The sequence below is a fragment of the Dendrobates tinctorius genome, unplaced genomic scaffold, assembly GCF_039654945.1.
Source record: "Dendrobates tinctorius isolate UK_male_01 unplaced genomic scaffold, ASM3965494v1 ptg000136l, whole genome shotgun sequence".
Lineage (NCBI taxonomy): Eukaryota > Metazoa > Chordata > Amphibia > Anura > Dendrobatidae > Dendrobates > Dendrobates tinctorius.
Genome location: NW_027361804.1, coordinates 5,314,816 through 5,336,048, shown reverse-complemented (window position 1 = coordinate 5,336,048; position 21,233 = coordinate 5,314,816). Strand labels below are relative to the sequence as shown.

The 21,233-nt window shown below is 53.4% G+C and overlaps 1 protein-coding gene across 6 annotated transcripts in view; it reads left to right on the top strand.

Annotated features, from left to right (window-relative positions):
• Nucleotides 1-21,233, top strand: part of WNK1 (WNK lysine deficient protein kinase 1) — a 69,638-nt gene that overhangs the window by 46,008 nt on the left and 2,397 nt on the right. The window contains exons 9-30 of one of the 6 annotated variants that reach the window (XM_073544171.1): nucleotides 2,721-2,957; nucleotides 4,054-5,040; nucleotides 5,660-5,728; nucleotides 5,846-5,971; nucleotides 6,977-7,174; nucleotides 8,174-8,241; nucleotides 8,352-8,514; nucleotides 8,588-8,704; nucleotides 8,797-8,970; nucleotides 9,127-9,184; nucleotides 9,341-9,472; nucleotides 9,560-10,929; nucleotides 14,017-14,100; nucleotides 14,369-14,452; nucleotides 14,806-14,875; nucleotides 15,083-15,147; nucleotides 15,258-15,814; nucleotides 15,980-16,182; nucleotides 16,272-16,451; nucleotides 16,862-16,933; nucleotides 19,874-19,915; nucleotides 20,972-21,162. In XM_073544171.1, coding sequence (XP_073400272.1) covers nucleotides 2,721-2,957; nucleotides 4,054-5,040; nucleotides 5,660-5,728; nucleotides 5,846-5,971; nucleotides 6,977-7,174; nucleotides 8,174-8,241; nucleotides 8,352-8,514; nucleotides 8,588-8,704; nucleotides 8,797-8,970; nucleotides 9,127-9,184; nucleotides 9,341-9,472; nucleotides 9,560-10,929; nucleotides 14,017-14,100; nucleotides 14,369-14,452; nucleotides 14,806-14,875; nucleotides 15,083-15,147; nucleotides 15,258-15,814; nucleotides 15,980-16,182; nucleotides 16,272-16,451; nucleotides 16,862-16,933; nucleotides 19,874-19,915; nucleotides 20,972-21,162 — 5,247 coding nt within the window. Of the gene's footprint in view, nucleotides 1-2,720; nucleotides 2,958-4,053; nucleotides 5,041-5,659; nucleotides 5,729-5,845; nucleotides 5,972-6,976; nucleotides 7,175-8,173; nucleotides 8,242-8,351; nucleotides 8,515-8,587; nucleotides 8,705-8,796; nucleotides 8,971-9,126; nucleotides 9,185-9,340; nucleotides 9,473-9,559; nucleotides 10,930-14,016; nucleotides 14,101-14,368; nucleotides 14,453-14,805; nucleotides 14,876-15,082; nucleotides 15,148-15,257; nucleotides 15,815-15,979; nucleotides 16,183-16,271; nucleotides 16,452-16,861; nucleotides 16,955-19,873; nucleotides 19,916-20,971; nucleotides 21,163-21,233 lie in introns of all 6 variants that reach the window. The other 5 variants (XM_073544174.1, XM_073544172.1, XM_073544173.1 and 2 more) reach the window with 5 other exon arrangements.

The window sequence follows — 21,233 nt, the reverse complement described above, 5'->3', positions numbered from 1 at the left end:
GGTTCCTGAACTTGGTCTTACCCTTGTGTACAAAATGTTTTCGAAGGAGGAGGTATTGGCATGAAAGACCCCCAAAAGTTCTCAATACCGTAGGATCAGGACTAGGGTTAGTCCCTTCTGTTCCTCTGAAGGGAAAAGAAAATCTGATACCAGTCCCGAAAGAAGAATGGGTGCTCTACTCCAGGGTTTCCCAACTCCAGTCCTCAAGGCACACCAATAGATCATGTTTTCAGGATTTCCTTAGTATTGCTCAGGTGATAATTGCTTCACCTGTGCAATACAAAGGAAATCCTGAAAACATGATCTGTTGGTGTGCCTTGAGGACTGGAGTTGGGAAACCCTGCTCTACTCGACCCTCATTTTGGTAAAAGAACCAGATATAAGGTCCTAAACGTCAAATCTTTTGGGATAGATTCCACAAGGTCGGCAATAAGCTTCTCTCTCCAGATTGTTTCCTGGCAGTTTTAGCTTTGACGCCTCCTACCACGTCCCAATCCGAGCGAATCGTCAAAAGTACGTAAGAGCGGCCCTCTGCATGGAGGAGAGATCCGGCACGTCCAGTTTCACGCTCTTCCATTTTGAATATCTGTGCTATTTATGAAGATGGTGTCTGAGACGCCCGTCCACTTCCAGGACCTCGTCTCGACGATTTCCAGATAGTTGGCAGATCCAGCCGACACTACAGGGTCCAGATCAGGGGAATCGGAGCCATCCTGACGGATGATGACGTTAGATCCAAAATCTATCCCTAAAGGGCACAAATATTCTTCCTCCTCCTGGATTCAGTCAAGCGGAAATGTTTTCTTCCAGTAGAAAAGGAGGAGGTATCTTCCCTGATGGTCAGTCCGGCCACTGCTTGCAATGGGAACTCTAGGCCATATTTACTCTTTGCGCCGCTGCGATCCAGTCTCTGTTCTGGTGGTAAGAAGTGAAGAACCTGTATAGACGGCTGCACTGGATGAGACGCGAGTCCTCAGGACTGAAGAGCTCACCTGCGGGACTTAGGTTTGTGGTCAGAAGAAGAGGGGCCGGTTCCTCCAACCTGAAGGAGCTTTCGGCAGTGAAATGGGGATTAAAAGAATGACTTTGGCGGATAAATGACCATGAAAGAAGCATCTGATCAGCAACAGGGTAACTGGGACAAAAATCATCAAGAAGGAGAACAAGACCTAGATCTGATGGCAGAAACCGATCGGATCCTGCAGGTAGCAGAATGGCGTCCCTTATCCCTTCAGCGCTTCACATAAGGGGGGAGGAAAACAGAAAAGCGTCCCTTCTAAGTCATGGACACTAAATGCAAAAGTTGTTGGAGCAAATTGTGATCCTATGTGGAGCCTCAGACGTAGATCTGTTTGCGGGAAAGTAAAGAAAATGTTTTGTTCTCTGGATCCTAAGAGAAACTCTCAAGCAGGACATGGGTTCTTCATGCGCAAGTAGGATTTTAGACTGGCAGACGCTGATCCCAACAGGTCTGACGATCCGAGAGAATCAGGTGATCCCGATGGCCTCGACTCATGCCAAACTCCCATCCATGGTTTCCACCAGAGATTCTAGATCCCAGGGCCTGATTCTCCATCCTGGTCCAGCCCACATTTGACAGCCTGGAATTTTGAAAGGATTTTTTGCCTAATCGGGCTTCAACGTTGGGGAAAAATAACGCATGGAGGTGATAACCGCGATAAGATCTGTCAGATCATGGCAGAAATTTCTAAATAGGTCAGGATTAAATAAAGACGTATGTCGTGCGGGACAGACCCATTTTACAGTTTCTCCACAATGTAATTGAGAAGTGACTGTCGGCGAGGACAAAGTTCAGATGGCGGTGCTTTGTGCCAGTGTGCTCTTACAAGTAACAGTTGGATTTCCAGGCAAACTTTGGGACCAGGCCAGTGTCTGCCCTAAAACTGCCATCATGGGACTTGAGTCTGGTAGTCAGAGAGCACCAAGTAAGGCCTGTGGGGGGTAATCATGCTGAAAAACATCCTTCTTTTGGTCCTAACCTCGGCCCTTATGGTTAGTGACCTTCATGCCCTAGAAGAGTAGGGGTCATCTTCCGATCTTTCCTTTGGGAGAAGATTTTTTCAGGCAGTGGTCCCTCCTTATGGTTTACGGGGTCTCTTCTACGCTCTCCGGGGCGCTGTCATGGGTGAACGGAACAGATGTTAACTACTTAAAGGTAATGGGGTTTTCCAAAACCTATGGCAGCGCCCTTATCCCCTAAATTGTTTGGTCACATACCGATCTTTTTTGGGGGGTTTTGGGCTTGCATGGTGTCTCAATCTCATGATGATAAAAATCTTTTTGTTGAGCGGTTTCTTTTGAAAGGGTGCTGATGTGATTGGAGAGTGTCCTCCTTTTACTCTGTAGGTTTCCTTTCCTTGGAGGGCAGATCCTCTCTCAGGCGCTCTCATTAGTTATGAAAAATCCCATAACCGATAAGTTATTCAGGTCTTTTGCCACGTTGATTAATGCAACCTGCAGGAAACATGTTGGGTTAAACGAGAGAAAAGAAAGTACACCTGACTCTTCATTGGGTCAGATGGAGGTCCATGCCAGGAGCTGACCGCTAGTTGCCCCTTCCTCCCCAGTGGTCACCATGATGCATCCATGCTGTCACCCCCTACCCCACAAGACTCCATTGTCACCAGCGCTCATCTTCACCTCTATTGTCCTGTTTGTTTTCGTGTTATGTTGATTTTCTGTGTTTTCTCTCCTCATAGCCACGCCGATGTCGTAGCATGTCCATGTGCATCCCTGTCTGCTCCTCCACCCCTCTCCTGCCTCTGTACTCCCCTCCTCCGTCGGTCCCCACCTCTCCTCGCTGGACGTCCCCTGAGGAAACCTTTGCCGACAAGCTTTCCAAGGCTCTAGAATGCATTCTGCCCATGCGCTCCGGCAGCCCCAGCAAACAGCAGCAGCGGCGGCGATGCAGCATGCCCACCCTCTATACCAGCCCTGTATGTGTCCTTACCTCTGCACATCCCGGCATGGCAGATAAGTCCCCATTAAATGCGGGGGGCCGGCGAGCGCTGGCGAGGCCGGCGATGGTTTGGTGAAAGTGGCCCCGAAGGTGAAACCTGCACTATAAAGTTCTAAAACTTTCCAATAATCGTTACATTTCCAATATCTCTGCTTGCTGTTTACTTCCAGTGACTGAAATACGGTGTACAGACTCGGTCATCTCACAGCTGAGGGTTTGCTTCAGTTGTGTTGGGAGCTCGTTTAGGGTGGACCGAAGTCTAGAAGGGGTATAGTATCACCATTCACTGACAGCAATTAGAGATCTGGAAAGAATTGAGATACCAAGTATTTAAGAACATTTTATTCTTTACGTAGATATGAAGACCTCCTGACTTATTAAAGGGGTCCTCCAGCGCCTGGTGCACGATATCTGCTGGGCGACTACCTGCGCCGCCACAGTGGCCACCAATGTCAATACGAGCGCTTTAACTCCTTCTCCTTGGCCTCCCTCACCAGACATCGCCCGTCTTGCCTCCATACTGGCTGCATTAACGGTTCGATGGTGGCGTCGGCTGCTGACATGTTGCTGCTGCTTTCCAGGGACATGAAGTAATGACGGCCATCCTCAGGTCTGTTATTGGGAGGGGGGGGATCTGGGTGACAGCCAATCCTTCCCAAAATTGTGCAAGACTCTCGTTTATTTGATCCTTAAAGAGATATTCACCCATCATTTGGCATTGGCCCGGCGATGGGGGACCACCAATGTGGCTGCAGCTTTTCCCACTGGCCGAAATCTTCTTGCAGATTTGTTTCTCAGGGTTCTGGGAAAGCTGGGTGGGAAGGCGCAGATGTGCCAACCCATGACAGCCCATGTTGGGAGTCAATGGTGATTTCTGGAAAGCAGCTGGTAAAGCAAGTCATGTCTCCGTCAATGCAGCTGGTGCGCTGGCCGCCATGTGTTCAATGGCCGGTTCTCGTTGTCTGTCTCCATCCTCCCCGCTCCCCGTTGGTTTTCGGGTGACTGTATTATGTGTCATCTGTCTGTTTTCCTGCTGTCTAAACGTTTCACTTGTCTCCTCCATATTGCTGCAGCCACAACCCATGGCGCATCCTCCACGCTCAGACACGTCACACTATTTCCCGACCATTCACGAGCGTCCCATTTCATTCTCTCCACCACCATCCGTGTCTCCAATGGCGGCCATCAGCCAAAGAAGAAAGAGCACGTCCTTCCTGGAGTCGCAGGTCCGCCATCACGGACAGCCCCCCGTGAGGACACTCAGCCCCATTCCTCCACTCGATGGGACGAATGCACAAAGGATAACGAATCTCCGACATGATGGTGCCGGTGCTGCCGGAGACTCCCAGAAGAGACCGGCGGAGGCCATATATCTGGCCAGCGTGCCCTACAACATACAGGCTGAGGGTTACGGCACCGCTGCAGCCACCGGGCAACCGAATGAACCATTGATAGCACAAGTTGGCTCCATGTATAATTACCAGACCGGTCAAACCTATCTGACCCGTCCGGTGCTGAGACTGGAAACCGGCGCTGCCCAGCCGTCCGCTCTGGGGAGCATGTCTGCTCCAGTGACCGCTGAGCCCCAGATCATGTTCCATCAGGTGTTCATGCCGCAGTCTGCTCCACCAGTCCTCGCACAGGGCACTGAAGGACAACCCAGCTGCGTCTTTGAGTTTCATGTCCATTCCTCCGGACCCGAGGGTGCCGTGTATGTGCCCCACCGTGTGTACTGCGCCCGCTGCACGGCCGGGGGGATAGAGGAGGTCTCCTACAGTGCATTGCTGCAGAACCGTCTCCAGACTGTGACTGAGGAGCTGAACGGACCCCCGGGCCCAGCCCCCCAGTGTCCGCTCATCTGTAACAGACCAGAATACTCCAGCGATTCGTCCCAGAGAGACTCCAGAGAGTATCTGTCTCTTCTGCCTCCGGGATCCAGCCAGAAGCCGGAGATGCCCCTGACGTACCCCCAGAAATTCCCTCAAGACCAACCTGTCGTCTTCTCAGTCCCCTCATCCGGAGTGACATGCGCTACCCAGACTGCTGTCTATGGCGCCCAGGTTATTAGCTATGAGTTCTATCATTGGGGGCACGGGACGGACCATAGACCTCGCACTGCAGCCATGCTGGATCAAACCGGACCCCGCACCACAGTAGGATAGCAGATGGGTTCCAGCGTCCCGGCGGGGTCCCCTGCCCCTCCAGTGTCCCGGCGGGGTCCCCCGCCCCTCCAGCGTCCCGGCGAGGTCCCCCGCCCCATGTGCCATTTCTGTATTCTTGCCCTTTACTCTTGTTCTGTTCCAGACTTAGGATTTCCTCCTCTAGATGTAATGGCCTCCAGGGGGGACTCAAAAATGTGTGTAGATATTAAAGGGGTCTACATCACAAAAAAAGGGGACCTGCACATCTCAGAACTGCAGCTCCTAGTATGCTGGGGGATATAGTTGCAGGGGCTGCCGTGTGGGGTTGTCACTAGTGATTACTCCTCTGCTCCCAAAGACCAATTAGTAGCTGATCCCAATCCAGAGCCACATATATCTGCCCATGATTAGCATTACGTGGGCAAATCCAGGGCGGGAGCGAAACACGGGGGACAGAAGATGCCGCTGCTCAATAGTGGGGTTCAATGCGGTCGTCAGTCAGCGCTTTAACTTAGTCTTTTTATTGCTGTTGGCACAGGTACCCGGTCAGCCTCACACCACAGCCGTGCCCGGCGGTGTCAGCGTCCAGATAGCCCCGCATGCTCAGGTGACACATTTGACCTCTCCCCTTCCTTCCCCATTAACAGTGCAGCGTCATCCTCGGCCATTGTGGCTGCTGCGTCAGTAACATTTGTGCCCTTGTGTTTTTCATCTCTCATTTCAGAGCGCGCAGCACCAGCCGCCGGCCCATCCGCCAACACATTACCAGATGCCCGCTGCTCTGCCCAACCAACCTGCCCAGGTCCAACCCATCGTTACCCAGGTCCAAATGGCTTCCACGCTCCCCCAGGTGAGTGACGTCCTGGGTGTGGACATCCTGGCCGAGGGTGCAGGAAAATCCTGATACCGGACGAGCTGTGATATAAAGAGGGGGAAAAAGAATGAGGTCATGATAGTAAATGACTGTAATCTGATAATCACTGGTTATTACTGGTGAAAAGGGGCAAAATTGTGATATCATTATGCATCTGTATATACAGGGAGCTCCCCCTAGTGGTGACTGCAGACAGGATCCTATCATGCATCTCTATATACAGGAAGCTCCCCCTAGTGGTGGCTGCAGACAGGATCCTATCATGCATCTCTATATACAGGGAGCTTCCCTTAGTGGTGGCTGCAGACAGGATCCTATCATGCATCTCTATATACAGGAAGCTCCCCCTAGTGGTGGCTGCAGAAAGGATCTTATTATGTATCTCTGTATACAGGGAGCTCCCCCTAGTGGTGACTGCAGGCAGGATCTTATCATGTATCTCTGTATACAGGGAGCTCCCCCTAGTGGTGACAGCAGGCAGGATCTTATCCTGTATCTCTGTATACAGGGAGCTCCCCTAGTGGTGGCTGCAGACAGGATCTTATCATATATCTGTATACAGGGAGCTTCCCCTAGTGGTGGCTGCAGACAGGATCTTATCATATATCTGTATACAAGGAGCTCCCCCTAGTGGTGACTGCAGACAGGATCCTATCATGTAACTCTATACAGGGAGCTCCACCTAGTGGTGGCTGCAGACAGGATCTTATCATGTATCTCTGTATACAGGGAGTTCACCTAGTGGTGGCTGCAGACAGGATCTTATCATGTGTCTCTGTATACAGGGAGCTCCCCCTATTGGTGGCTGCAGACAGGATCGTATCTTGTGTTATTGGCTCCGCTTGGGGGGGCTGTATGTGTATGTCACAGTGAGGCAGTCATTGTGGCATCCATCGGGTGACTGTCTCATCCTGCGTGTAGGCGCTGCTTTTCTCCGTGTTTCTATGTTGCTGACATCATACTTTGCTTTCTCTGTTCCAGGGTTTTCCTGCTCCGGTTCCATCACATTTCCCTGTAGAGATCGGACCCCCTCCTGCTGGTCCCCCTCCGTCGGTGGTCTCCCCTCCCCTGGTGCAGCCTGGATACCAGGGTAACATGCCGCAGCCTTACATGGAGATCAGCGGCGTCCTTCCTGTAGCGCCACAGCCTGCGGCGCCTCCATCACAGCCCGTCACAGAGGTACGAAGTCGATTATCAGTCATGGCGTCACATGAAATACTGTAACACACTATGCTGAGGCTGCGGCTGAGACCTGACACGACGGACAGTGATTCGCGTGCCATAGAGGTCTGGAGGAAACGGTCATCTGGTTTGAAACCCCCACAATCGCTGAAATGGAGGTGCAGAGCGTCTCGGTTCAGCTTCTTTCCTACTAGACTGAAGACAGACCCCGTGGACTTTCCATTTTCAGTCTTGGCGGAAAGAAACTTTTTTTTGTTCCCTCATCTTGGTTTTGGTTATGATTGGGGGTCCCAGCACTCGGACCACCACTAATTAAAACTTTGGCCATAGATATTTGACCTGCACTGAAGCATTGTAGCCAAACAGCCTAGACAAGAGGCCAGGGATGTGAGCACCTTGGGACCCTGAAGCCCCCCGTACATGTAATATTGTGAGCACCTTGGGACCCTGAAGCCCCCCCCCCCGTACATGTAATATTGTGAGCACCTTGGGACCCTGAAGCGCCCCCCGTACATGTAATATTATGCGCACCTTGGGATCCTGAAGCCCCCCGTACATGTAATATTGTGAGCACCTTGGGACACTGAAGCCCCCCCCCCCCCTACATGTAATATTGTGAGCACCTTGGGACCCTGCGGACCCCCATACATGGTCCTCTTTCTCTTGCCGCAGTGTGACACCATGTTGTGGCGGTCGTGCTGTCACTGGTCCTTCTCCTGGGGCGTGAGTCTTCCACTTTCCCACTAGCATGGCTCTGCCCAGAGGGTCCATGTCTCATCGCTGCTGGGCGATTGCTGTGTCTTCTGCTCCTCCTCACTGCTGGGGGGTCCGGTGCTGCCGACAATGCATGGCGGGGGCTGGGCATCGGTCACCAGTCCTGCATGTTGAGGGCAGATCAGCGGCCGAGGGTCTTTGCTTTGTGTTAGGCTGCCATTGTACATTGTCATCATCTGCTTGGCTGATAATTCTGCATAATAATTCTGTGTCTTATCTTAGGTACCTCAGAGCGCTGCCCCTGTGGAGACACAGTTGCAGACCACCCAGGTGGTCTCCTCCATGGACAGGTAAGTGTCAGTAGATGGGTTTTATGCATCATGACAGGTAAAGGATGTCAAGGTCACCGGTCAAAAAAAAAACCACTTGGTCAAAGTGAAGCCTGTGTTTCTTCTGGCAGCGCCCACTCAGACGTGGCATCAGGTCTGAGCGACAGCAACGAGGGAGCGGCGGCGTCCACTGGACGACACGAGGGCCGCACCACCAAGCGCCATTACCGGAAGTCGGTGCGCAGCCGATCCCGACATGATAAGACAGCACGCCCCAAACTAAGGATCCTCAACGTGAGTCACCCCTCCGTGGAGCTTTTTACGGTTTGTGATCCTTGTGCGTCTTCATAACGGGCTTGTCGTTTAGGTATCGAACAAAGGTGACAGAGTGGTGGAGTGCCAGCTGGAGACCCACAACCGGAAGATGGTCACCTTCAAGTTTGACTTGGATGGAGATAACCCGGAGGAAATTGCCACCATCATGGTGAGCGACCTGCCTGCGTCAGGGACTGCAGATCCATCTTCACATCTCGGTGCCTAATTATTTATTTATTTTTTTTTTTCCCCCCCACGTAGGTTCAGAACGTGTTCATCTTGGCCTCTGAGAGAGAATCCTTTGTGGAGCAGGTGAAGGACATTATTGAAAAGGCCGACGAGATGCTGAGTGAGGATGTTACTGCGGAGCCGGAGGGAGAGCAGGAGGTGGAAAGCATGCAGATAAAGGACGACGCTTACTACCCAGAGGGACAGGTACTGGTGGCTCCGTCCCCCACCCCGCAGATGCTCTTTCACCTGCCTCATGGCGCCGCTCTTTCACCCCCTTCCCCCGTGGTACCGCTGCTTCTCCTCCGTGTCGCCGCTCCATTTACATCTGTAGCACATAGTGAAAGCATCTTCTCCTTCCAGAAGCTGGAGGGCGAGTTCAGGCATCCGGACCCCATCTACTGCTTGCCCCAGCGACCAGGTAAATGCCCACCACTTCTTTTGTAACCGTGGCGTCCAGTCTTTGGGTTGTTCTGGGCCATGACCCTGCATGGTGCCTCGCACAGAAGTGAGGCCCGGACCCCCGACAAGGGCAGTGTGGACAGAGTTGATAATTTAATGTTTTGTGCTCCTACAGACCTCGCCCCAATTCTGAACATGCAGGTGGTCCACTCGGCGGGGAGACGCTTCATCGTCAGTCCAGTCCCGGAGAGCCGCCTGCGGGAGCCCACCTTCTTTACAGCTTCGGCACAGGATCCTCCGCTTCCAGGTGATTGGTGGGGGATGAGTGCCGCTCTGCATCCCGCCCCATATATTGGCTGTTGGTCTCATCATTTTTTCCCCTCTTTTGTCCCAGTGTCTCACGGTCCCGGGATGAACCTCTCTCACTCCGCGTCCTCTGTCAGTCTGCATAATGCCTTCGCAGAGATGAAACTGGCACAAATGGCCGAGGGTCCCAGTACTGCTCCGCCAATCTTTAATCAGACCGGACCCCCGTTCCCATCCTCACTGACGAATCTGGCCAGCTCCTTTTCATCCACCTTTCCCCCACCATCTGCAGCCATCCCCGGCAGCTTGCACACTGCTGCCCCACATCCGCTGGTGGAGGCGGGGACTGCCATACCGGCACGCAGCGGTGTGCCAACCTCGGTGCCTCCAATCACCAGTGTGTCTACTCAGCGGACCTGGGAGTCATCCGGTGTATCCATATCCACAGCCACTCCTCTCCCGGTGTCTTCGTTACCGGCATTGCCTCTGGTCATGGGGGTCCCAGTTGCCCCTGCTGCTATGACTTCGCCCCCTGTACAGTCTGTTCCTTCTGTCGGCACCCCTGCAGGGCTACAACAGTTGCTTACATCTCCGACGACTCCGATGCCACAACCGATCGGTGGCCTAGCTGGGAGCGTGCCTCACACCTCGGTGTCTGCTCCAGTCATCCTTGGCACCGGACCACCAGCACAGGTCCAGCTGAGCAGCAGCAGTTCTGCACCGAGCTTTGTAGAAGGTGCACCCGTGACCGCACCTCAACCCGAGGGCAGCATGAAGATGACGGAGGGATCGCTGGCTGCCAGTACGGCGGGCATGTCCCTGCCTTTATCTGCTCCACTTACCTATGCCGGGGTGGCAGCTGCTGGCTTGGCAATGACTGGCAATCAGCCATTGATCCATCCGGCCCACGTTGCGACCATGCCTGTCGTATCTCAGGCAGGAGGCGCAGCTTCCACTCCTTTGTCCTCCCAGGTCCCATTGCCAGGAGCTTTGCCCGTGGGCCACCAAGCGCCGAGCCTGCAGCACTCGCTGCCGCACGGTCAGTCAGGCACGGCCTGCAGTCTCACCCACGCTCACTCAGTGGAGGGCGACCCCGACAGCTCAAAGCCGGGCATCGATGACATCAAAACCCTGGAGGAGAAGCTGCGCTCACTGTTTAGTGAGCATGGCAACGTGGGTGCTCAGCACGGCCTCACCCCGCAAGAGGTTGCTGGAGGAATCGAAGGTGTTCCCCTGCCCGGACCCCCGACCACCACAGTCTCGGGCCAGACCAAGTCCACGCCAACAGCACCGCCTTCAAGTTTGCCTTTGGGGCCCTCTGGCGTTCCCATTCTGAGCCAAGGTCCGACCTCCGGACAGGCTGTTACTCCAGTGACGTATGTGACGGCCCCAATCGCCACAGCAACAGCAGGGAAACCTGGGACCCCGCCTTCCAAGCCCCCACTCTGTAGGGTACCGGTAAGTAGCTGAAACCGAGCTGTAACCATAGAAACGAATAAAGAAAGCACTGAGAATACGAAGGCTTGCAAAAGTATTCACGCCCTTAGCTTTTACCTAATTTGTTACATTACAACCTGTATGAACATTTGTAATCCTATTTGTGTGTGACACATCAGCTCTAAACAGTCTAAGATGGTGAAGAGAGAAAAATATAGGCACACATTAAATGTGTGGGATGAAATAACTAAAAATTGGCATGTGCACAATGTATTCAACCTTTTACTGTGAAGCCCCTAAATATTTCTGGTGCAAGTAATTCCCTTCATAAGTCCCATTGTTTAGTGACATGACGTCCCCCTGTGTGCAATCTAAGTGTCACGTGTCTGTCAGTATATACACTTTACCTTCTCTGTAAGGCCACAGAGGATGCAACACCATTAACAAGAGGCACCACCATGAAGACCAAGGAGATCTCCAAGCGAGTAAGGGACAAAGTTGTGGAGATGTACAAGTCAGGGTTGGGTTATGAATAAATATCCCAATCTCTGATGATTCCCCGGAGCACCATCAAATCCATTATCAGATGGCAAGAACGTGGTACAATAACAAACCTGCCAAGAGAGGGTGCCCACCAAAACTCTCAGCCCTTGCAAGGAGGGCATTAATCAGAGAGGCAGTACAGAGACCAAATGTAACCCTGAAGGAGCTGCTGAGTTCCCAAGCAGAGACTGGAGTATCTGTCCATATGACCACAATAAGCCATTCACTCCATACAGTTGGCCTTTTTGGAGGAGTGGGCAGAAAAAAAGCCTTTACTTACACACATTGTAAGGCTCGTTTTGAGTTTGCCAAGAGACATATGGAAGACTCCCCAAATGTAGGAAGGTGCTGTGGTCAGATGAGACCAAAATGGAACATTTTGGCCACTAAGCTAAACACGATGTCTGTCACTAACCCAAACACCATCCCCACAGTGAAGCATGATGGTGGCAGCATCATGCTCTGGGGATGTTTTTCAGCAGCAGGGACAGGGAAAATGGGGAAGATGGATGGTGCGAAATACAGGAATATTCTTCAGCAAAACTTGTTTCAGTCTTGGAAGGTGAATCTCCGTCCCAGTCCCAACAAGACAATGACCCAAAGCATACTGCTAAAGCAACACTTAGGTGGTGTAAGGGGAAATGTGTGAATGTTCTGCAGTGGCCGAGTTACAGTCTAGACCTTAATCCTATGGAGAATCTGTGGTCAGAGGAAACAATCCAACGTGAAGGAGCTGGGGTAGTTTTGTCTTGAGGAATGGGGAGAAATCTCAATGGCAAAATGTGTAAAGCTCAGAGACTTATCTAAAGCGACTGCAGCTGTATTTGCGGCAAAAGGAGGCTCTACAAAGTACTGACTTTAAGGGGTTGAATGCTTATGCGCCCTGAAGTTTTCAGTTATTCTGTCCGATTTGTTAACATCTTGTTATTGTGAAGCTAACAGTTGTGGCATGTTCTGTACATCACCTGATGCAAACCCTATAAAAAAAAAGAGTGAAATTCTAGGTTGTGAGGTAGGAAAACATGAAAAATGCTACAGGAGTGAATAATTTTGCAAGCCACTATATGTCATTATCTAGAACTGAAATCACTCAGGATCAGTAATGTATGTAGACAGTGACTGCACCAGCAGAATAGTGAGTACAGCTCTGGGATATAATACAGGATGTATGTACACAGTGACTGTACCAGCAGAATAGTGAGTGCAGCTCTGGGGTATAATACAGGCTGTAACTCAGGATCAGTAATGTATATACACAGTGACTGCACCAGCAGAATAGTGAGTGCAGCTCTGGAGTATAATACAGGATGTAACTCAGGATCAGTCATGTATGTACACAGTGACTGCACCAGCAGAATAGTGAGTGCAGCTCTGGAGTATAATACTGGAGGTAACTCAGGATCAGTAATGTAATGTATGTACACAGTGACTACACCAGCAGAATAGTGAGTGCAGCTCTGGAGTATAATACAGGATGTAACTCAGGATCAGTCATGTATGTACACAGTGACTGCACCAGCAGAATAGTGAGTGCAGCTCTGGAGTATAATACTGGATGTAACTCAGGATCAGTAATGTATGTACACAGTGACTGCACCAGCAGAATAGTGAGTGCAGCTCTGGAGTATAATACAGGATGTAACTCAGGATCAGTCATGTATGTACACAGTGACTGCACCAGCAGAATAGTGAGTGCAGCTCTGGAGTATAATACTGGAGGTAACTCAGGATCAGTAATGTATGTACACAGTGACTGCACCAGCAGAATAGTGAGTGCAGCTCTGGAGTATAATACAGGATGTAACTCAGGATCAGTAATGTAATGTATGTACACAGTGTCTGCACCAGCAGAATAGTGAGTGCAGCTCTGGGGTATAATACAGGAGGTAACTCAGGATCAGTAATGTATGTACACAGTGACTGCACCAGCAGAATAGTGAGTGCAGCTCTGGAGTATAATACTGGAGGTAACTCAGGATCAGTAATGTATGTACACAGTGACTGCACCAGCAGAATAGTGAGTGCAGCTCTGGGGTATAATACAGAATGTAACTCAGGATCAGTAATGTATGTACACAGTGACTGCACCAGCAGAATAGTGAGTGCAGCTCTGGGGTATAATACAGGATGTAACTCAGGATCAGTAACGTAATGTATGTACACAGTGACAGCACCAGTAGAATAGTGAGTGCTGCTCTGGAGGATAAGAGATTTTATCAGTTACATCCTGTATCTCTCCTGTGTCAGGGGGTTGGTGTCGGATATATCCTTTGATGGTACATATATTGTGCAGATGATGGGAGTGATAGTCTTTGAGCGCAGCAGTCATCTCTGTATTTCCCATAGCACTAACAGGAATGTTCGTTTCTAATCGATATCCTGCGGCCGATAGGCTTCGACCCTCCGATCCTAACCCTGCATCCTCTTCATTGTCTGCAGTGCATGATGGGGACAGATGTCAGTGGAGGATGGGGGTACTAGTCTGACGCTCCGTGATGCGGGGGTTGGGTGTGATGAGCAGGTTGTTTTTCTTGCCTCTGATGGCGCTCCCTCTCCGTCCTGTAGGTGCCCCCGGCTGGGGCAGAGCTCACAGTGGGCAGTCCGCCTGGCGAACCGCTGCCTCCTCTCCCAGGACCGTCACTAACTCAGGTGCCGCATGAGCCTCGTGTTCTTGCTTTCCTCCTTCCCCCTCATAACCTCTGAGGTCTGCACGTCTGTGTCCTCTGTCTCATGAGCATGTACTCTTTTCCTAGGGCGGGGGCTGTGTTGTGGGGTGCACCGAGGGCGGGGGCTGTGTTGTGGGGTGCACCGAGGGCGGGGGCCGTGTAGTGGGGTGCACTGAGGGCCATGTAGTGGGGTGTCTGCACCAGGCAGGTGTTTCCAGACCTTCACCCCCCCCCATTGATTCTCATTTCAGTCCCAGCCGCAGCAGCCTTTGGAGGACCTGGATTTCCAACTGAGACGGACATTGAGCCCTGATACCGTCGCCGCATCCAACGCTGTGAGTGTGATGGATGTGCGTGTGACGGCTCAGGATGCCGGGGTCTCCCCTGTGCCCAGTGGGGTCCCTAAGTAAACATAATGAATTTGGGACCGTTACCTGTGAGATGCTCCATCTATAGGATGCACGGATATCGCTCCCCAATATGGCCGCCGATAGTGTATACATAAATACAGACGACTGAATGGCGGCTCGGCCTCGGTGCACTCTCGTCACCTGCATCATCTCCCTTATAGACAGTAGCGCCCCCGCATGGTGTGATCTTGTATTTGTGCTTTTGCTTTTTTAGCCTTTTACTAGGAGGTCAGTAAATATAAGTCGGCGTCCATTCTGACAGCCTGTTCTCTACACAGCCTGCACCCGCTGCCGGCCTGTCGAGTGCCCCTGCGCCTGCCAGCGCCTCCTCGCAGCCCCACGCTGACGGTAAGTGCCGCACTCCTCAGTCTTACAGGGGATGTCTCCAATCGAACTTTATGGAAACTTCTGATGAGCACGGGGATGAAAGCGACTGACTATCGAGGGATCGGCTATTGCCACTCCTGGCCTCTGTTTCGAAGCGATCGTAGGGGGTCACTGTCCCCCAGATACTGAAAGTTTTAGAAATACCAATTTTATACTTTTTAATTTCAGATCCACTAAAGCCAAAGCCAGAAGCAGAGCAGTCTACAGGGGTACTAAAGATGGGTCGATTTCAGGTTGGTGTGTGATAACGGGGGGTCTCGAGCTGCAGCACTGATTTCCAGGACATGGCGCCCCCCCCCCCCATCATTGATGGCTGGCGCTGATGTCTGTTTTGTGTTTTTAGGTCTCTGTTGCAACAGACGATGTGCTAAAACCTCCTCCGGAGTCTTCCTCCACCTCCTCGTCCTCCTCGTCCTGCAGCAGCCCGGAGAGCACCTTGGTTGAGCCGCAGCGCTTGGAGGCCGCTCCTTTGGATATTGTGGACGGTGTTGGCTTCCCACACCCCCTGGTGCGCAGCCCCTCCCCCAAACAGTCCGTTCAGGTGGGACGGTTCCAAGTGACCACGTCATCAACCACGGGCAAAGTCGGTCGCTTCTCAGTGTCTCGTGCCGATGATGATCTTTCACCAGGACACACGGACCCCGAGCTTCCTGGGTCGTCCTCTCCAAAGACTCAGCCGCACCTGAATGGACCCTCCTCTCACCCAGAGTCCTCGGCCTCCCTGAGCGACCCACCCAGAGCCTCACACAACGACAGCCCGGTCGCACAGCACCCTCTGGGCTCCAAAGTCAGCCTGCAGAGCCTCAGTAACTCCTTCAACTCCTCCTACATGAGCAGCGACAACGAGTCCGACATAGAAGACGAGGAGCTGAAGAAGGAACTGCGGAGACTGCGAGACAAGTGAGCGTCTGCTGGGGGTTATCCTGGGGCGGTGGGAGGGTGGAGGTGTAGACGTGTCCTCTATTAATCCTGCTTCGGTTGTAGTAGCGCTGTCTGGTTCTGCACGGTGATGCCTTCAGCTCTGCTACATCGCCGGCTGCTTGTAACCTCGTATCTCATCTCCAGACATCTCCGTGAGATCCAGGATTTACACGGACGCCAGAAGAAAGAGATCGAGCTGCTGTACACAGCGTTGGGAAAAGTGCCCCCGTCTGTTATTATCCCACCCGCAGCGCCCCTCTCTGGCCGACGGAGGAGACCCACCAAGGGGAAGGGCAGTAAATCCAGCAGAGGGAGCTCCCACGGGAACCGCAGCCCCCATCACTCAGGTACGGTGCTATGAATAGCTGTGCACATAGGGTGGAGACCCCCGGCCCTCGTCCCCGCTCCACCTCACACATATCGCTCTTTACTGTAGGCGACCTATCCACACAGAGCGCTCCGCCTGCGGCCCCTCCCCAGCAGAGCCTTCTCCTACCTCCTTGCAGTGTGGCAGAGTCCGGACTCATGAAACCTTCCCCTTCCAGTGACATCCTGTGCTCTGCCTTCACCAGTGACGCCGCGCTGTCGGCACCGAGCTTATCGGGCCAGGGACAAGGTAAATCCTGCACTCACTCCCCGTCATTCAGTGCCGGCTGAGACGGACCCAGAGCTGTGCGTTGTCAGAGCTGGAGGCTGCCATCTCCTGGCCGCTGGCGGTAGTGCAGTTCCTTGGTAATGACGCCCATCCATTGCGTAGTCTCGGTGCCTGATTTGTGGGAGTCCGACCACTGGGACCCCAGCGATGCTCGGCATGATTGGGTGGTGGTCCGTGGACCCTCACTAATCCTTACTGATTACAGTGCCAGTCCTCGTGTGCCCTTGATATTAGCAGTAGCGCTCGGTGCTGTAAATCCTCTGTGCTGCTGAAATCGCGGGGATTGTGGGGCTCACGTGTCTTGTGTTTGCTGTTGTTTTTTTTTTGTCTCTGTCCTTCTTGTCTCCTGTTCTATTCCGTTTCCATCACAGGCTGGGCCAAGTTTAACTGTGCGTCCGAGCGGGTGTCCTTCAAAGTGGCGGGCAGGAGGACGCGATTTCTCAGTACGCCCTGCTTGGCTCTTTGTGTGTAACTCTTTACTCCTTCCTCGTCTCTCTCCTCCGTCCCCTCCTGCTCGCATGCTGCATCCCCCCTAACTGGTACTGATCTGCCTGCCGGTATAGGACGGGGTCCGGGGAGTCGGGTACTGCCCAGTCCTAGAGTAGTGGTCTGTTGTGGAACTACAGCTCCCAGCATGCCACCACCGATCACAGCTCTCCGGCAGCTGCAAAACTAGAACTCTCAGTAATAGAGGTGGTGGGGCATGCTGGGAGTTGTAGTTCCCACAATTGCTGGAGCCGCATGTTGCTCTGAAACTTGTCACACTCCCAGTTCTGTCTTTGGTCAATGAGGTGAAATCTCGGAGCGAGCGTCGTGCAAAAACCTATATTGCTAATTGGCCATAAGGGGGCGTTAGACAAATTTTTTTTTTCCTCCATGTTTTTTGCAGGCAGAGTTGTAGTTTTCATCATTCACTTTATAATGTAGCGAAAAACGGGGGAGAAGTCCTGAATGCAGTGAAGTTACCGAAAAAAAATTATTTCTCCATTTGTTTATTGTTTTGACGACCTTCATTGTGCAGTAAAATGATCTGGAAACGTCATCGCCAGGTCGGGGAGATCTCAGCCGCGGTGACATCCTGCAATGTGGGGGGTTTGGGCAAAAAATTATTTTTTTAAACTTTCTTGCAAAGTGATTGTTCTGTATCCTATGATTCTCCTATTAGGAGGACGGCAGCTGCCACGAGGGGTGTGTGACGCGCCACCGGCTGCCACTGGGGAGGGGGGGTGACTCGTGCCTCCGGCTGCCATGGGGGAGAGGGGGTGTGACTCGCACCTCCGGCTTCCACGGGTTGTGTGTGACTCGTGACCCCCGTCTGCCGTGACTCGCTCCCCCGTCTGCCACGGTTGGTGTGTGACTCGCGCCTCCGGCTGCCACGGTTGGTGTGTGACTCGCGCCCCCGGCTGCCACGGTTGGTGTGTGACTCGCGCCCCCGGCTGCCACGGTTACTGCCACGGGTGGTGTGTGACTCGCGCCTCGGGCTGCCACGGTTGGTGTGTGACTCGCGCCTCGGGCTGCCACGGTTGGTGTGTGACTCGCGCCTCGGGCTGCCACGGTTGGTGTGTGACTCGCGCCTCGGGCTGCCACGGTTGGTGTGTGACTCGCGCCTCGGGCTGCCACGGTTGGTGTGTGACTCGCGCCTCGGGCTGCCACGGTTGGTGTGTGACTCGCGCCTCGGGCTGCCACGGTTGGTGTGTGACTCGCGCCTCGGGCTGCCACGGTTGGTGTGTGACTCGCGCCTCGGGCTGCCACGGTTGGTGTGTGACTCGCGCCTCGGGCTGCCACGGTTGGTGTGTGACTCGCGCCTCGGGCTGCCACGGTTGGTGTGTGACTCGCGCCTCCGGCTGCCACGGTTGGTGTGTGACTCGCGCCCCCGGCTGCCACGGTTGGTGTGTGACTCGCGCCCCCGGCTGCCATGGTTACTGCCACGGTTGGTGTGTGACTCGCGCCTCCGGCTGCCACGGTTGGTGTGTGACTCGCGCCCCCGGCTGCCACGGTTGGTGTGTGACTCGCGCCCCCGGCTGCCATGGTTACTGCCACGGTTGGTGTGTGACTCGCGCCCCCGGCTGCCACGGTTGGTGTGTGACTCGCGCCCCCGGCTGCCATGGTTACTGCCACGGTTGGTGTGTGACTCGCGCCCCCGGCTGCCATGGTTACTGCCACGGTTGGTGTGTGACTCGCGCCCCCGGCTGCCATGGTTACTGCCACGGTTGGTGTGTGACTCGCGCCCCCGGCTGCCACGGTTGGTGTGTGACTCGCGTCCCCGGCTGCCACGGTTGGTGTGTGACTCGCGCCCCCGGCTGCCACGGTTGGTGTGTGACTCGCGCCCCCGGCTGCCATGGTTACTGCCACGGTTGGTGTGTGACTCGCGTCCCCGGCTGCCACGGTTGGTGTGTGACTCGCGTCCCCGGCTGCCACGGTTGGTGTGTGACTCGCGCCCCCGGCTGCCACGGTTGGTGTGTGACTCGCGCCCCCGGCTGCCACGGTTGGTGTGTGACTCGCACCCCCGGCTGCCACGGTTGGTGTGTGACTCGCGCCTTCGGCTGCCACGGTTGGTGTGTGACTCGCGCCCCCGGTTGCCACGGTTGGTGTGTGACTCGCGCCCCCGGCTGCCACGGTTGGTGTGTGACTCGCGCCCCCGGCTACCATGACAAACCCCTTTGCCCTTTTGCGATCGTACGATTTAATCGCCGCTGTCGGTGGTTGATGACGATGTCTGACCGCTGCCGTTCCGGGCAGATGCCGGCTGTATAACGCCACTCCAGACATGTTACCTATATTGTGTCTAGAAGGGGTTAAAGGTGCAGTATTCCCAAATCACTGCAGATAGGCTTCCTTTCGCTCCCACTACAAGTCCCAGCACGCGCACCATTTTGTGCATTTCCGCAGGAGACGTTGCTGAGCTCCTTTTGTGCAGTTTCCCTTCCTGTCTGGAGCCTCCGCCCTCGTGATGTCACCTTTTGTACATCATTGTCTACGTATCACATCCTCACCGTTTGTTACAATGTGTCGGTGCAGGTTACATGCACATTCCCTATCGCAGGGGTCCTCGGCGGTTGCAGCTTTTTCAGGGCAGTTAATCAGCATTTCCATTAACGCGTCTAGCGCTGGCTGACATCTTGGAAGCCCCTCGTGCTGCTGACTGGTCTGTCATCTGCTGATGCCCCTCCAGCTTCACCCCATTGCTCGGCTTGGCCTTAACCCGCAGCTTTGTGTGTGACCACTGGAGGCGCCACTGCTCTGCTGAATACCACCTGCGCTCTGGCTGATCCCCTCCCCAACCACTCGCTTCTTCTTCCTCTCTGATCTCCTCCTTCTCCCCCGTTATCGGTTCATGCCGCCGGCTCCGAGCTAACACTTTTTTTTCTCTCTCTCTGCTTCAGGGAAGATGGTGAAAAAAGTCTGTCCTTGCAACCAGCTCTGTAGTAATTATCCTTTATCTAAATCTATCTGTCTCGTGTCCGTGGATAACCTCCTCATCCCACGTTCTGTCCTGGCGCCATTCCATAAAGTGTCCCTGCACTGATCATAGGGCTAGTGCCACCGTAGGACCACACAGGATGGCTGATAGTCCAGTCATGGGGGCTTAGAAACATAAGCACTTATTGAGGACTTCTGTACGAAGTACCTAGCAGAATAGTGAGTGCAGCTCCGGAGTAAGCAACAAACCCCACTGCTTCCAATCCAACGAGTACAAACAATCGTGCCGGCCAGATGGGCAGCAGCAATCGTGTGGTTGTAAAGACGCATTTCAGCACTTTTCATGTTGATAATCATACATTGAGCTATGACGGGGAGCGGGTAGGACAGCCGATGAGCCATGTGCAGGGCGGCCAGCGCGTTTTAGACGCTTATACTCAGTCATGGCTGGAGTGTTTGAGATGCGTCAGCCGTCCCATACGATGCCAGCTGGCTGCCCCGTACGCTGCCTGTCGGAGCTGGATGTATCGTTAACGTGAAGTGCCGAAATGCGTCTTTACAAGCACCACATGCTCGCAGCTCTGGAGCACTACATGTATGTGGGTCACTGCCCTCGTGTACGGTGGCGCGGATGTCCGGTGCACACGTCTCACCACATCTGCCTGAGCCCTTAGTCACTTTTTTTTTTTTTTTTTTTTTTAATCGCGGTCCAGTTAGTTTGGACTAAACTCTTTGCAAAAATAAAATGACAATGGATCTGTGGAAATGGTCAGAGACCCGAGTTTGTGCTTTCTGCAAAGGGAAAAAAAAGGATGCAATGTGTATGTGAAAATCAGGTGTGAACAGGGCTTTAGGCAGTGGGGTCTGTGGACACTAACCATCTGCTGTCCATAACATATGACCATAGGGGGCGCCAGCCCCATAACTCGCAGTGTGAAACTCGTCCCATGTTACTAATCATCTAGACAGCATTTTCATTAGACACGGAGGGCGCCGGGTGTCACGTGCGAGACGCCTCACAAACAAGGTGCAGAAAGTCCATGATCTGTCCTCTCTTGCAGGAACAAGCAGCACCAACACAGTGGCCCCTTCGAATACTGCTGCCCCCCAGTCAAACACGGCCCCAGCTTCCTCCTCCAGCCGGAAGGGAACCTTTACGGACGACTTGCACAAACTGGTGGACAACTGGGCTCGGGACGCCATGAACCTGACTGGAAAAAAGAGCAGCAAGCCCGGACACCCGAGCTACGAGGTGAGCGGCGATGCCAAGCTGCCGGTCACACAACATCCGACGGCAGAATCCTGACCATTTCATATTTTATT